Here is a 16,092-nt window from a genome sequence, read left to right as displayed (position 1 = left end):
AAATTATGCAATGCATTTTAATATACCATACTAAACAGTGAATACGAAATAATATATGCATTACTAACTTATACATTACTAAACGACCCCTAAATTTGTTCCAAGTTTTAGTAAAATATTTTCGTCACGTCTGGAATTTTCAAAATAGAAAAAAAATGTTACAAGGCATAAAAATAACCGCCGTCTGTGGGGATTGAACCCAAGACCACATGACTAAAAGCCACGCGTTCTACCACTGAGTTAAGACGTCTTGTACATTATCTTCATCTATGCCTTTATATCTATTTGTTCTTATTCTTCTTTACAATTACTGTGTGAATGTGCCCATCTCGTACCTCGCCACCACTAGCAAGAACCTTAAAGTTTAAGAGAAGGTTGATTGGAAATGCTTTTGATTATTTTTGTTGTTCTTCTTTACAATTACTGTGTGAATGTGCCCATCTCGTACCTCGCCACCACTAGCAAGAACCTTAAAGTTTAAGAGAAGGTTGATTGGAAATGCTTTTGATTATTTTTGTCTCAACATTTGATTATTTTTATTAGAGAATGACGGGGGCTAAGGAACAGATAATGGATGTTCGGTCGGTGGTGGAAGCAGTAACAGCCGCCGGAGATGATGTTGAGATTGATACTCCTCTCTATGTCGTTGAAAGCCTCTGTATGCGCTGTGGTGACAATGTACGAAAACCTTCTTTCTTCTTTTTGTTTCTTTTTATTTTGTGTATTTGGAAAAGTGCTTTTTCTTGTTTATTTTTGTGTTATTTCAGGAAAAAAATGCAATCTTTTTTTCTTCTTCTTTAAACACGGTAAATTTGCTTTTAGCTGAAGAGCGCGGTAAATTTGCTTTTAGCTGAAGAGCGTTGGTTAATTTGCTTTACATGGATTATTATTTGCTCTGTCTTTGCTATAAAGTTACAGCTTTGAGTAGATTTTGTGTTTGTTCAAGTCTTTTCTTTTTTGGGGTTAGTCTGGGAAAGGAGAAACAGTGCAGTAGCTTTCTTCTTCTTGAATTTTCTGTAAGAGAATGATAAAAGGTTGATAACATGAAAATATACTGAATTGAAGAATGCATACGCGTTGGTTCGTCTCTTTACTTTTAGTACATAATTTATCCATTATATTCTATAAAGTTTGCCTTTTGGTAATAAATCGTGGTGCATTAAGCTCCCCTTCCCCTTTTGCAAGTTTCGTTAGAGCTACTTTAGTGAAAATTCTATTGTTTTTTTAGCTTTATATAATACTGCTCTTTGTCTAAGGATCTTATTGTTTCTTTTGACAGGGTACAACAAGGTTTCTCTTAACACTGATTCCACATTTTAGGAAGGTACTTGGCTTCCTTCCTCTCTTTTTTGAGGTGGTGCCTAGCTTATAGTTGTAAGAAAAAGATGTTTAGGTTGGTGCCTAGCTTATAGTTGTAAGTAAAAAGATGTTTAGGTTTCAACCTAAACCAGAGTTTTGATTGGTCAATATTTTTCTAGAATTGAATAATACAAATAAGAAGATAATTCTGATCAGTAAGACATATTGTTATTGTCTAGTATTGATTTCATTTCACATAATCAAGGTCTAATCCTTAACAAGCACTATTATTACCAGTATTTTGTTGATATTTGAAAAACCCAAAAAAACTCCAGAATGTGGTGTAGAAGTAATAGCTTCTTGAAAAATTGAAAATTGTAGTTTGTGTGCGACTCTTGTTTTCACCTTCTCTATTTTTCATCAATGATTGTTATTCTAAAGGGAAACTAAATATTCTTCCAGATATTATTGTCAGCATTTGACTGTCCCCATTGTGGTGAAAGGTAAGGCGTTTCATTCCCGAAGACATTAGAAGTTGGAGTAACTTTCAGCCCAATTACCTACCTTACCCTGTTTTTCTGCCTTTTCATTCCCTTTCTGAAGAAATAATGAAGTGGAGTTCGCTGGTGAGATTCAGCCTCGAGGATGTTGCTATAGCTTGCATGTTCCATCTGGTGATCAAAAGGTATTGCCACGAGTTAGGATTTCAAGATGAAACTCTATTGCATCTGTTGACGTTGCTATATGCTGGTAGATAATGTACTATTTGCTGGTAGATAATGTACTAAGTTGCTATATGCAATAAACTCGGTAGTTCTATTGCATTTTTCATTTGAACATGGACTATCCTTTCTCCACGAAGTTCTCAGGTAGTTATTGAAGTAGCATAATGTCTTGTGGTTGCTATACAGTGCGTAGTTGCATACTTGATTCTCTTTTTAATTTGTGAGAAAAAACTTTCTTGCCAGTGCTAGAGAGCTAGTAGACTTGATCAAAATCGTTGAGCCATCTAGAATTGAAACATTGAAGTTGAGATAAACTAGGGGGTAAGCAGTTGCCTATGTTGCAATGGCCTCTGGAATAAGGGGGTAGTTGTTCTCTCGTGATGTTTTTGTGATACTTTTGTCATTCTTCTTCTGTTTCCAATGTCATTCTTTTAATTTTAATTAGTGATTTGACATGCTTTGCACTGTGAAGCCAATTGTGTTTAGGGTCTTTGTTTTAGACAGTTCTATGGATAACATTCATGTTTTTCAACCATGTAGCTAGGTTATTCCACTTTGCTGCTTCTTTTCTACATGCTCTTTCCTACTAAAAGGGAATAGAATTGTAAAAAGACTAGGTCTTTGCATTCATACAGCGCTATTAGTCCTCGCTCATGCTGGGATGTAAACCTGGGCCATCCGCTGTAGAGAGTCTATGCTATTTCACGAGTTGCAAGAGAAATCAGTTTGATCCCATGAAAGGTAGATTGGTTGATGTCGTTTTTGAAAATTGTGGGTAGAATTGTGCAATATCCCTTTTCAAAGAGAATTTGGAATAGTTAATCCGTGATTTGCTTTGACCTGGATGGGGAATTGCTTGGAATCTAGAACATACCTGACACTTGTTTCTTCCTAGCTCAAGATCATCAGAGTTGGTAACTGGAACTAAGTTGGCTCTTACTAAGGAGGAGAAAATCTAGTTTATCTACCAATGTTTTGTGTGGAAGAATGTAGTTTGGAGTAGAGACCTTCCTTTCAGAGGAAAATATGAGAGGATAGTAAGTAGTTCATTGGCTTCCCCCTATCTACTTGTAGACGTGCTCTTCTCGAGCCATTATTCAGTTATCCTTAATAATATAAACCTGATACAGATACTATATGCTGGATGAGCAGACTTATTCTTTATCTAAGACTTAATCTTTAAGAATTTTCTTTCTGGAAGTGCTACACACAACCAAGAAAAGGCACTTAAGCAATCCTAACAATGTGTTCAAATTCGCTAATGGAATTGTTGATAGGGACAAACAGTAGTCACTACAAAAATGCATGATTATTCAAGATGTTGCTTTCTTTGAAGCCTCTGGTTTTTATCTATTTCAGATTGCTTTATGCATATTTTTATGGAATAAAGAATGTTGTGTGTCCTGGGGTGTTTTAAGGTAAAGATAACTTTTAGTTTAACTCTGCGCAAGTGTTGAATTACTGGTATTTTCAAACTGCAGATGCTCGACAGAACAGTTGTGAAGTCTGAAAGTGCTACCATCAAGGTACTTTATTAAACTCTCTTGTAACTTGTTAGGGTTTCGACATGTACACTGCAAGTAAATCTATTAAATTTCCATGTTTGATTCCGTTGTAACCAGATACACGAATAGAAGATAATGCATCTTTTAGATGGATGCTTGTACACAACTGATTATTAAAGATGTGGCAATCAAGAACATGTAAAAGTGTAACTCGAAAAAAATAGCTTGCTTATCAAGTTATGGCTGTGCTGTGCAGATCCCTGAACTGGATTTTGAGATCCCCCCCGAAGCTCAGCGTGGATCATTGTCAACGGTATCTGCCCTTTTACTAGCTTGCCTCTATTCAGAAAATTATCCTGATGATTAAATCGTTGTTTTGTGCTTTTGTAACAATGTTCTACTAAAAAGAATTTAGGCACGAGTCGTCCAGAAACCTTCATTCTTGTCTTTAAGATTTTTCTTTTACATCCTAATAGTTCTGGGCTAGGATTTGGAGTTTATGGTTTTGTTGGGGATTCAAAAGACAAGGAAATAGGACCAGTGGTTGTTTGTTTCCCCAGCTGCAAATACAGCACACCTTAGAAAGGGAAGAAATACTTAATTGTTTGCCTCTTGTTCTAATAGATCCTCTCTGCGATGCATTACAGATAGAAGGCATACTGGTTCGAGCTGCCGACGGTTTGGAGGCCCTTCAAGATGAACGGAAGGTGGAGTTTTACTTTTGGTTTAGAGGCTCACGCACATTGGTCTTGTCTTTTCTTTCTTCTATATTTTTCGTGTTCTGATATTTCCATCTCATGGCGTTTGCAGAAAGTGGATCCCCAGATGGCTGAAGCAATAGATCGGTTCTTGATAAAACTGAGAGCTTGTGCTTCAGGAGATTCATCCTTTACTTTCATTCTTGATGATCCTGCTGGTAACAGCTTTATTGAGAACCCGTAAGTGACTCATTTTATATGATAGAAAGTTTCTGCTGTTGCCCTATCTAGTTATATATTGGAGAGATTCATGCCTATAATGGAAAAATAGTGCTGTATAAAAGATGATATATCATGGTTTAGTCACGGGCACTAGCACTATGTTGGTTGCTATGACCTGAAATTTCTGAACTTTCCGTGGATGAGTAGAACCAAATTACTTTGGAGTGTAAATTAGGAACTAGCCGTTAGTCTTCCAAAAACGAAAAGCATTACCACATGTGCGTATATAGGCATAAAATATACCATCAATACAGATGAAGAAATGACTGCAATCAAGCGTTAGAAGAAAAAAAAAACACAAATACGACTCAAACATCTAAATTGAATTGCGGTATAGTGCTGTCTCTTTTTTACTTTCTGATCAAGATTTTGTTCCATATTTATTTTGTTGCATGTTTTGGACCTTTTGGTTAACAATTTATGGTTGTTATTAAAAAAATTATCTTTTACTTCAAAGAACAATTGTAACTCACGTAAAAGCGAGGAAGTGAATTACGGCCCCATTATTGTACAGTAGTGTGTGAAGCAAATGTTCGAACTGGGTAACATTACAGTACAAAATAAAAATCAAGTAGATAATTAGTACAGTACTTGCTAGATGATAGACTTGTTTAAGTGGTACTGTTATTGTTATCCCATGTCTTCCATGTCGCGGGTACAAAACCTAAAACTAAAGTAAGTATGCTGAGCCAGATTCAAAATTCTGCACCAGACCCAAATCACATAAAATACAAAAGTTTGAGGTGCAACCTTTTACACTTAATAACTTCTTCATCTAAAAGTTGAGTTTAGGTTGTAATGTGACTGATCTTTTGCTGCCTTATGCAAACTACCTTTGTTCATTGATCAATCAATTATTGAACTATGGCTCAATGCAGGTTGGCTATATGAATCCGCTGTATCCAATGTGCTCTTTCATGTCCATTTCATCTCAAAACTGCATTTGCTAGTATGACAGTTAAAAAAAGTATAAGTAGGTCCATTTCACTTCAAAGCACCTTTGTTAATATGTGGTTTAAAAAATGAGTTGGCTTATCTTTGCTAATCTCTATCCAATCTGCTCTTTTCGTGTCCATTTCATTCCCAAACTGCAATTTTTAGTATGGCGGTAAAAAAGTATAAGTAGGTCCATTTCACTTCAAAAGCGCCTTTGTTAATATGTAGTTTTAAGAAACATACAAGTAGGCTTATCTTTGCTTCACTTTGCTCCGTTCTATTATTGTTAGTCTTATGCTCAGGTGAATGCCTATCTCACAGGCTAGCTCCATCTCCTGATCCCTCATTGAAAATCACATTCTATGAGCGAACTCCTGAACAACAGGCAGCTTTAGGGTATCTTGCGGACCCATCAAAGGTTGGAGGACAAAGGGATGAGGTATCAACTGAGGGGATAAATAATGTTCCTCATCACCTGCTAAAGGAACCACATGGATCAGTTGGAGCGAGAGCAGGACGTCAGGCTATTGCTCAGGGTAACAGTGCAGAAATAGCTGAAGCTCTATTTCGATATTCAGCTCCTGAAGAGGTATCCTGCAGTGGTTACTTGCATTTATATCTGTCCCCTTTAAATTTCTTTGTGATAGCTTCCTATTTTTGACAGGTGATGATGTTTCCATCAACTTGTGGAGCATGCGCTGCGAGTTGTGACTGTAGAATGTTTATTACCAGTATCCTTTTCTACATTTACACAATAGATAACCCCATGATTTCTCACTTCCACCCCACACAGTCCCTTGCCACATAATTGAAGGGAAATATTAACAGTTGCATTTGTTGTCCATCTGTTTATTTATATTTGTTACAAATTTATTTAGTTCTATCCGGGCATCTGCCTCTTAATTTATCATGTGGTGTTGCAATCATTGACAATTGTATGAGCTTAAATGATTTAATGTTATAGCTAATAATTTCAGTTCTTGGAGGATCCCTGCATGTCTACAACAACAACAACCCAGTATAATCCCTCTAGTGGGGTCTGGGGAGGGTAGTGTGTACGCAGACCTTACCCCTACCATGGGGTAGAGAGGCTGTTTCCGATAGACCCTCGGCTCCTTCCCTCCAAGAACTCCCCACCTTGCTCTTGGGGTGACTCGAACTCACAACCTCTTGGTTGGAAGTGAAGGGTGCTCACCACTAGAGCAACCCCTCTCTGTTATTAAATCTCCGTAACAGAGAGACAACCTAAAAAAGTTAAATAATCTAGATGGGACTTTGTACCAAGACCGTCAGCTTCTTTAGAATGATTAGATGTAAGTAAAGAGATTTAATTGATGTCTTTTTCATCATGGAAAACTGTATTGTGATTTTTTAATTCTCTTTAATGGAGTTGCATAATTTTGTCAACATAAAGAATTAATTGGCTCCCAGTTTTAGTTTTTTTTTTTCCCAAGACAGAGTTCCAGTTGGTGCATGGCGGTGCTTTTTCTGTAGTTTTGGCTTTAATTAATTTATCTTTGTGATTTAGCATTTTTTTGTAAGAATATCGACTGTCATCTGCTGCAAGCTATTCTGCTTCTATGGTACTTGTTGAACTTAACCACATAAAGATATTCCATACTTTCAAGAAGTAATAGTTATGGCATCCTCTTGTGATGCTTGTGGTTATCGCAACTCTGAGGTAATCATTGTCACGTGCTAGAAAAGAATAGCTTATGAAATTTATAGTAATGATGAGATTATACTCGTCTTTGCAGCTGAAACCTGGTGGTCCTATATCTGATAAGGGAAAGAAAATTAAGCTTCATGTGGAAAACATTAAAGACTTGAGCCGTGATGTGATTAAGGTATAACTCTCCTGCCTATATTTGACAGAAATACTTGCTAATTATTTGTTATCCAATTTTACTTTATTTATTTATTTATTTTGGTGATCTCTCATTCATTCTGCAATTCCCTTGTAGGAGCAACATTTAATTTTACTTTTAGAATTGCTCTCATACTGCCAACTTTATAGAGAGGAATTCCATAAAAGACGAGATCAGTAAATGACAATTCATTGAAATTGCATCTTTGTGAGACTAAAGATATATTTCATTTCCCTACTATAAGGGAGAATAGGCTAGAAGTCCTTTCGGCCCCTTGTGACCGTGAATTGAATGAATAAATGGAATATTGGATAAAATAAAAAAATAGTTTAACGAACAGTTCGAACTCGCTGGCTGACTCGATCTGGGACCTTGGCCTTATTCTAGAATATTCAAAATAATAGTATTTAATAGTTAATAACTAATATTCCAATAGTTTAGTCAAATACTACGCATGGTTAGAGCATCGCATTTGTAGTGCGATGGTCATCGGTTCGATTCCGATAGGTGGCTTTTTCCTATTCTTTTTTTTTTTTTAAATTCAAGTGTTGTATGCTTCATCAGTCCGATCCTTTGTAGGACCTACCAGTTATAACAACAACAACAAACCCACTAGTTTCCCACAAGTGGGGTGGGTAACGCAGCCTTACCCCTACCCCTGGAAGGGCAGAAAGGCTGTTTCCGATAGACCCTCGGCTAGAGAACGACTGAAAAGAAAAGGTAATTGCAACAAGTAGGAATAACAACAAGATGAAATAAGATTGAATCCAAGAATGCAGTCAAACTCTAGGTAGTAATAGCCATTTATGGATAAAAGATATCATACTAATACTAATTAAGACAAAGAGAAACACTTGACTACCTACGAACCTTCTACCCTAATCTTTGACCTCCACACCCTCCTGTCTAGGGCCATGTCCTCAGTCAGCTCCAGCTACGCCATGTCTCGCCTAATAACCTCTCCCCAAGACTTCTTAACCCTACCTCTACCCCTCCTGCTACCCACCGAGGCTAACCGCTCGCACCTTCTAACTGGGGCTTCTATACTTCTCCTCTTAACATGCCCGAACCATCTCAGCCTCTTGCCCGTTATAACGAACTTGAAAAATGGATCTCTTTACCATAAAAGATTCGTCGTTGCTGACCGTGCTTTTGTGCCTTCTCTCTAGCAGAATGCTATCTATTCACAGATATATGTTTTGGTAGCCCTTGTTAAAAAAAGTAAGGCAAAACGACCTCGTAGCCACTTAAATTTGCACCAGTTTGCCATCCCGGTATATAAACTTTCATTTTTTCCATTTGGACACCTTGATGAACTGAATACTAATAAACACATCCGACTGAACGTGTTCTTCACTCTCTGTGACATGATTGACACGTCACATACTAAGCCTTTATTCTTTGACACATGTAAGTTGTGGGTTCCACTTTTAAAAAAAAAATCATTTTACCAGATTTTTTATTTATTTGCTTTCTCTTTCTCTTTAAAATAATCAATTTTTGTCTTCTTAGTAGTAGTAGTAGTAGTAGTCAAAGCTCCTGCAACTCCACCACCATTCCACCATATTCAACACTCGGCCATCCTTAATTTTTTTAATTCTCTTCATCTCAAAACTCTCTTCTCAAAAGACCTCCTAAATCAGTAAAATCAGCCATTTCCTCAACGAGTCACCATTGAAAGGCCGAAATTTTTTATTTGTCGCGAATAATCCCTAAGACAAGAAAAAATTAAAGATGATTTTCATTTTAATTTTTCTCAGTGAAGCTTTTAATGAAGAAAAATGGTTGTCTATTTTGATTCCCAAGGATGGTGTCTTTTTGGGTATTTTTTCAGCAGTTTTAACGGGAAGGAGACACAGGGAGCCAACCCATTGATTTATTCGAAGCATATTTATGGAAAATGGATGCTTCACTGTTGTACTGTGAAGAGCTTGGAAGCTTTTAATTTAATGGAGATAAAAAAAGGAAAGAAGAAGAAAGGACCACGTGATGTGGGGGAAAATAAAAGGAGGGGGGGGGGGGGCAGAAAAAAGAGTAGTAAAGAGAATGGGGTGTCGGATGAGTATTTGTAAAAGTTTTTATTTTCTATTATTTTTACAATTTGCGTGATATGCACACACTATTGCCGCATCACTTATATTATTGTCACATAGGCTTGGTCAATGGTTAGAGGTATTTAGTAGTACTTATTTTATTGAGTTGAGGTGTTCAAATGGGAAAGATAAAAGTTTGTTTACCGGGATGGAAAATCGATACAAGTTTAAGTGGCTACGAGGCCGTTTTGCCAAAAAGAAATCCAAAAGCGATTTTAAGTAGAAAACAACCTGCTGAAAAGCGGGATATTTTATATAAAAAAAGTAAAGTCATTCTTCTATATTCCAATTTTTTCCAGTTTGTCAGCCCCTACCGATAAGTCATCGAAGGGATCTTCAATCAAATATTGATGGATATACCTCATCTACATGTTTCTCTTCATGTCATTTTGCCATTCAATTTGGAATATTTCAAAGGTCAATTGTTTGCGTGAAAAATGGAATAGTTAACATTATTAATTTTAAACTCTCCCATGGTGATATAATATTTACAATCCCCATTCCACCTAAAATTCGGGGAATTCAATAAATTCATAGACCCAGGTCGACTGATCGTTTTCAGTTTTTGTCCAATCAAAAATGGTTTTATCATTTCGGGATCTTCAATCAAAAATTGATGGATATACCTCATCTACATGTCTTCATGTCATTTTGCCATTCAATTTGGAATATTTCAAAGGTCAATTGTTTTCTTTCATATTTATCTTTTTTGATGGCTATATTGCAACTTAACAAAGTCTCCCCCCCCCCCCCCCCCCCAAAAAAAAAAAGAAAAATAAAACCTCTCCTATTTCTCTCTTTCCATATCACCCACATAATGGCTAGGGGAGCAACCTTTCACGCCCTTTTTTATTTACCTTATCAAAAAAAATTGTTTTCTTTTTTATCTTAATTTTCGCCTAAAAGTGGAGGAATGTCTCAGCAGATGGGTTGATTCTCTGTCGTTGCCGTTCTTTGGATCTTAATCCTGTTTAATAACTTTTCTATTTAGTCTGTTATATTTGACTATAGATAGCACATTTACATGCTGCTTTCACATGTAACATGTACTTCTCAAACTTTGAAGATCATGATTACAGCAACAACAATAAACCCAGTGTATTCCCACAAGTGGGGTTTGGGGCGGGTAGTGTATACGCAGACCTTACCCCTACCTTTAAAAAGATAGAGAAGATCATGATTAGTAAAAGCAAAGTTGTGCAATGATGTAAAGTATCCAGCCTGTTGGCATGAATGCCAAGATTTGATTTTTCTTGTCTGGAAGTTGGGACTTTCCATTAAAAACATTTTTTTCCCTTGCGGATTGATTGATACAGCATTTGAGAGCATGCTTGAAGAACAAGGATGACACAGTATCTGAAAATGGAATACATTTCATGCTTATGACCCAAGATTATAAGACTTGTTTTTAGATAGCCGCAAGTAAAAGCAAAAAAAAAAAACATGTTGGCTGGCAAAGAAAAAGTCAAAAAACTAAAGAACAAACAACATCAACTTCCTACATTCCAACATCAGGTCAAAGAGAATTGTTTTTTCACGACATTAAGACTAGCAAAGCACCCTGGCACCCAAGGGCAAGGGTGTGGCCTAATGGGCAATGAAGTCGATGAGAACTTTGGTGACCGGGTTCAAATTCCAGCCGAGATAAAAATATTAGGTGATTCCTGCCCATCTACCTAAACCTTGGTGAGCAGAGTTACCTAGTCCCTGGGTTGATGGGACTTAGTAGGTACCCGGTAGAATAGTCGAGGTGCGAACATTACTGTTATCCCCCCTCCCCCCCCCCCCCCCCAAAAAAAAAAAAAAAAAAAAACAGACTAGAAAAGCACCCCATACCTTGCCATCAGTGCAGCAGAGTCCACTTTCTGCACTGCTATTTCTTCTAACCTTCATCTTCTTATTTGCAGCTGCTACTTGTTCCACTTTGTAGTTTTCTTGCAGAGGCCCATTAGTTATATGCGCCATTCCTCTGTTGTCTTGACTAGGGTTATTCAGGATTTTTGTCCATTTCCTTTCTTCTTATATTAGTGGTTTTGTTCTGAAGTCTCTGCTTTAGTACTGATTGGATTCAACCAAGCCGCTCATAATTTAATAAAGAGATTAAGAAATGCCCTATCAAATAAATAATAAAGAGAATAAGAAATGGAATTAGAGGACAGCATCAATATCATGTTCAAGAGCAGGCATCTTCATCTGATGCATAAAAAAGATTTGAAAGGAGTCTAGTATTTCTGTTCACTTTCGTATTTATGTCTGATACATCTCGAAATTAACGTTGACTGAACTTTCTAGCTGAGTGCAGGGCCTTTGTTTAGTCTTTTAACTGGTATAGAGCCTGTAACAGATTTGGGACTGTTCTGGACCAGAATCTATTCCTTCACGAAAAGAGACAGTTAACCGGAATAGACAGTTAAGTTAATGGATAAAAACATTATGACATGTATTTTGCAATATACCTTCACTAAAATGCACTCATCTCTTGCTTGACTTTTAAAAATCTGGCTTCCCTCTTCTCTGAGCTGGGAGAATATGCATGTCTGAAACTTCAATTTTCTTCAGCTACACAAAACAAATTAGAAGGTCCAACCAAGTTTGCCAACTAAACTTCACAACCCCCCAAAAAAATAAAAATTATATTACAAGTAGAAAGTGCCAAATTGCTGCAATTCGGAGGGTTGTTGAAGAAGCTGTCCTTAACTAGTTCTACTTGACAGTTGACGTTTACATCTTTCTGGATGCATTTCTTCTATGTTTATCATATATACCTTCATCCTAACCATTGAGCCCTAATTGTCTTGAATTTGCTTGATATTACGCATGTTACAAATAGGAAAATTGTTTCTAATGGCTTGGAGCCATTTAACAGTTCCACCCACTATGTTTCTTTGCAGTCTGATAGTGCTGGAGTGGAAATTCCTGAGCTTGAGTTAGAGCTTGCTAGCGGCACTTTGGGTGGAATGGTGACGACAGTTGAGGGTCTAATCACAAAAATTAGCGAAAGTGAGTATCTTCTTTTTCCTTGTTTTCTTATCCCTTTCCTTGTTTCAATTTCTTGGACAACAATATCTGCGAATGCATATTCAGTACATTGAATATTTCAATGAGGCATACTTGTCATTTCAATGAGGCATACTTGTCAAACTCATCCAAGGTCGAGCTTTAGTTGAACGTCTGTGAATCTACAGTCGTCGTTTTTAAGACTCTTTACATGTTTCTGATTTCTTCTTTCATTTATTTTGCATCTGTTAACCTTAAAACTTTTTGTGTCAAATGGCATTTGTCTAATCAATATCTTAACTCGTGAAATACTACATGGGCTATTTAATTGTCCTGTTCAATCGTAATGACCTATTCGTTTGTGGTATCTGTATTTGTTTTTTCTTAAATTTCTGTCATTTAAACATCCTCTTGAATGAACTTTTTGTTTTAAATGTAGGTCTTGAGAGAGTACATGGATTCACATTTGGAGACAGTCTTGATGAAGACAGGAAGAGCAAGTGGTTGGATTTCCGAGCAAGACTAGACAAGGTATATCAGATACCTCTTAATTGCTATTTCAGATATTGTTTAAGCTTATCTGTGATTTCTCTACTAAGAATTTCATATCTATTCAAGATTATGAGATGTGAATCACCTGGTTCCGTTCTACGAATTCATTAATGGAAAATAATTTACCAATATTCGACAATTACCTCTAGCTTTTGTCGGAGGAGCTATTTTAGGTGGATGTAACCATTTTTGGTCCATGACTGAAATTTGAAGATACAATTTGTATTTTCAAATACAAGACCTCTTGCAATTTTCCTCTATATAACTCCATTCCAACTTTTTTTATTTAATATATTTTTTGTTTGCATTTCAAACATTCAACAGCTTTTGAGCTTGGGACAACCGTGGACATTGATCATCGACGATGCACTTTCAAATTCTTTTGTTGCACCTGCAACCGATGATGTCAAGGATGACAAACAGTTAACATGTAAGTAAGATTTACAGCTCCGGAGTAGTTCATGCAAGACGTGTGTATTGTGAAATTTCGATGGGAAACAAGTATGGCTGGTAAAATTTCATGCTTTTAGCTTAATACATGAGGTCATCTTTCATCTTCGTTCTATCCTACCTATTTGTAAAGTTTATACTGGATTTCGTGTTTTTGGCCGGTAAAAATCAAGCGCCCCCCCCCCCCCCCCCCCTCTCCCCGTCCGCTACACACACAGGAAAAAAGATGGTGCGCCTTAAAAGAAGAGAGAGAAGGAGAAAGAACCTCAGATAAACGAGTCATTTGCTCTATAATCAGAATTGAATGGTGTAGTTATTATTTTTGCCAAAATGTCCCCTCATCCGTTTTCCACTGGAGTAATGCTTCTTTGATTTCTATTGGAAGGATAAAGAAGATACCTGAGTATGTGGATATTTGTTCTCTATCTTTTACACACCTCCTTTAATTGACAATAGATTTTGCTAGGCATGCTAAATTTTGCTCATTTTTGAACATATATGTTGCATTATTACTGCAGTTGAAGAGTACGTAAGATCGTGGGAGCAAAACGAGGAGTTGGGTCTTAATGACATGGACACCACCTTAGCTGATGCTGCTTACAGTTCAGCAGATGTTGCACCCAGTGAGAGAGCTGACAATTGATGAATTTGTGCTTAGCGGTTTTCTTGTATACTGCTCTGGCCTTGAAATCTGAGGTTTGAGCTTCCTTTCGCCCCCATGAAGTTCTGTTTCTTCAATTGATGAAATCACCTTGATTAAATTTTGCGTGTTGGTCTTTCTTTTAGCTTTATAGATGTAAAATTTCCAAGTTATTATTTTCCTTTTGCCTTTGGACAAGGTCAACCTCATTCCAGCAGTGTTGATTATGAATGATGAATTATGGTATACCTATATTTTGTATTAATGCAAAATTATATGTAGTTTATTGGCCTATTTAATTTTGCTAGAGCTAACTGTTGATTGTTCCTGCATATGATTGTATAGATTGGGTTTAGAACCATAAAAGATTGCCAACGCCTGCAGCCGTGTCTACATAGAACTCCTTTAAATTGAGAGACAAACATTTTAATTAGCTTGTCTCTCTGAGTCCACAAAACGCCAGACAACAAAGAGGCCTTACACAACTAGTGTCGGCTGTATGAGCCACACCAGGGGCGGATTTAGGGGGGCGGAAGGAGTTCATCCGAACCCCCTTCGCCGAAAAATTACAATGTATATATAAGGTAAAATCTGTTTTTTTACCTTTGTATATTAAGTTTTGAACCCTCTTGACATAGTTTAAAAGTGTAGCTTAGTGGTTAAGGGGTTCAAAATCTTTGAAAGGTCATAGGTTCAATTCCTACTAGTTACGATTTTTTTTTTTCTTGATAGGGGTACATGTTGCTCTCGATATTCGCTATGGCACGTACCACACTCATTTGTGAACGAAATTTGTACATCTGAATCACGTTTCTGCCGTATCATTTCCTAAATGAAGCAAAAAATAACAATGACAATTGTTTAAAATTATAATGACAAATTCTTTTTTTAAAAAAAATAGGTGTAATCGGATCGAGATCTGGCCTAGGAAATTATGAAAACGTCAAGCTCTAGTATATAATCTAAAAAACTGTCGTAACAAATGACAGATGAGCTACACTGGAATGATGAAAAATACTTATCATTCGTATCTAGTGTATGCAACAAAGCAAGGAGAGCATAATATTTGTTTTTTTTCTTTTTCGCATATTTTTTTTTGGTGTTCAGTATTTGCATTGAGTTTCCCTAAATTCGGATTCGCACCGGAAAATCCTACATTAGGATTAAGTATTCCTAACAAATGTGACTCCTAATAAAATTCTGTTCTAACTTATGCGTTATGCACATGTATATTTTGCATAAGATTTCACATATATTAGTGTGCATTAAGTGGGGACAAGTATATGAAATTATTGCCTTGAATCTCAAGATGACTGTTTCAAATAAGTAATTATTGAGTGTGCGTAATATTTGTGCATTTTTTTTTAATAACAATCATAATAAAATTGTACTCTAGTATATTCCAATTTCCCATCATTCCTTTTTAAGGCAACTCCCAGTAGTTTGTCTTTAGTTTCACAAACTCACTAAAATTTTCTCTTTTTGCTCAAATCTGTAATCACTTAATTCATTAAAAACTATATAAGATCAGTCGGTCAAGGTTACATGTTATGTTTGCATTCAAATTGAAATAACTTTAGTACAATTAAGTAATACTAACTGGTAATGCACTAAAATTAAAAAAGGAAACTAAAATAAAATCAACAATCCAATTATTTCAAATTTTACCTTTTGCTTTCCGTCCTTTAAATAAAGCAATGATGTTATTAAACTATTCCTCAGCCAAAAATCTAAATATGGAACTTGAATGATGTCTCTGATGCTAAATTGATGCCTCACTGTAAATGCAACTTCTTCAACTAGACACTATATAGTATATACTAGCAAAATATACGAGACTGGGGACCAAAACTTCATTAAATTACATCTTCATCTCATGGGTTTAATTAGCTGTGCAATTCAAAAATGGGCACTTTGGATTACCTGTGTAAGTACGGTTTCCCAGAAAGAGTTTAAGTCTTTATAAAATCAGCAGCATTAGCAAAGTGTTAAAAAGGGGACAGGGAAAAAGTAGATTACAGTAGAAAAGAGATTAAAAGGTAACACG

At 36.4% G+C, this 16,092-nt stretch overlaps 1 protein-coding gene across 1 annotated transcript; it reads left to right on the top strand.

Annotated features, from left to right (window-relative positions):
* Positions 1 to 404: 404 nt before the first annotated feature.
* Positions 405 to 14,339, top strand: LOC104102611 (uncharacterized). The gene is made up of 16 exons (XM_018772967.3): positions 405 to 678; positions 1,280 to 1,324; positions 1,762 to 1,802; positions 1,903 to 1,984; positions 3,506 to 3,550; positions 3,786 to 3,842; positions 4,177 to 4,236; positions 4,340 to 4,467; positions 5,767 to 6,034; positions 6,110 to 6,176; positions 7,056 to 7,126; positions 7,203 to 7,292; positions 12,298 to 12,406; positions 12,843 to 12,934; positions 13,280 to 13,385; positions 13,924 to 14,339. Exons 1-16 carry the CDS (start codon positions 547 to 549, stop codon positions 14,046 to 14,048), a joined length of 1,518 nt encoding a protein of 505 aa, XP_018628483.1. The 5' UTR covers positions 405 to 546; the 3' UTR covers positions 14,049 to 14,339.
* The last annotated feature ends 1,753 nt before the right edge of the window (positions 14,340 to 16,092 follow it).

Source organism: Nicotiana tomentosiformis, chromosome 2 (genome assembly GCF_000390325.3).
Source record: "Nicotiana tomentosiformis chromosome 2, ASM39032v3, whole genome shotgun sequence".
NCBI classification, from domain to species: domain Eukaryota; kingdom Viridiplantae; phylum Streptophyta; class Magnoliopsida; order Solanales; family Solanaceae; genus Nicotiana; species Nicotiana tomentosiformis.
Note: the sequence above shows the minus strand (reverse complement) of the source record. Positions and strands in the feature narration are given on the sequence as shown.

Coding starts and splice junctions, on each gene's coding strand:
- LOC104102611 (XM_018772967.3), top strand. CDS start 547: ATGACGGGGGCTAAGGAACAGATAATGGATGTTCGGTCGGTGGTGGAA. Junction 4,237..4,339: donor CCCTTCAAGATGAACGGAAG/GTGGAGTTTTAC, acceptor TGGCGTTTGCAG/AAAGTGGATCCCCAGATGGC. Junction 6,177..7,055: donor CTGTAGAATGTTTATTACCA/GTATCCTTTTCT, acceptor AACCACATAAAG/ATATTCCATACTTTCAAGAA.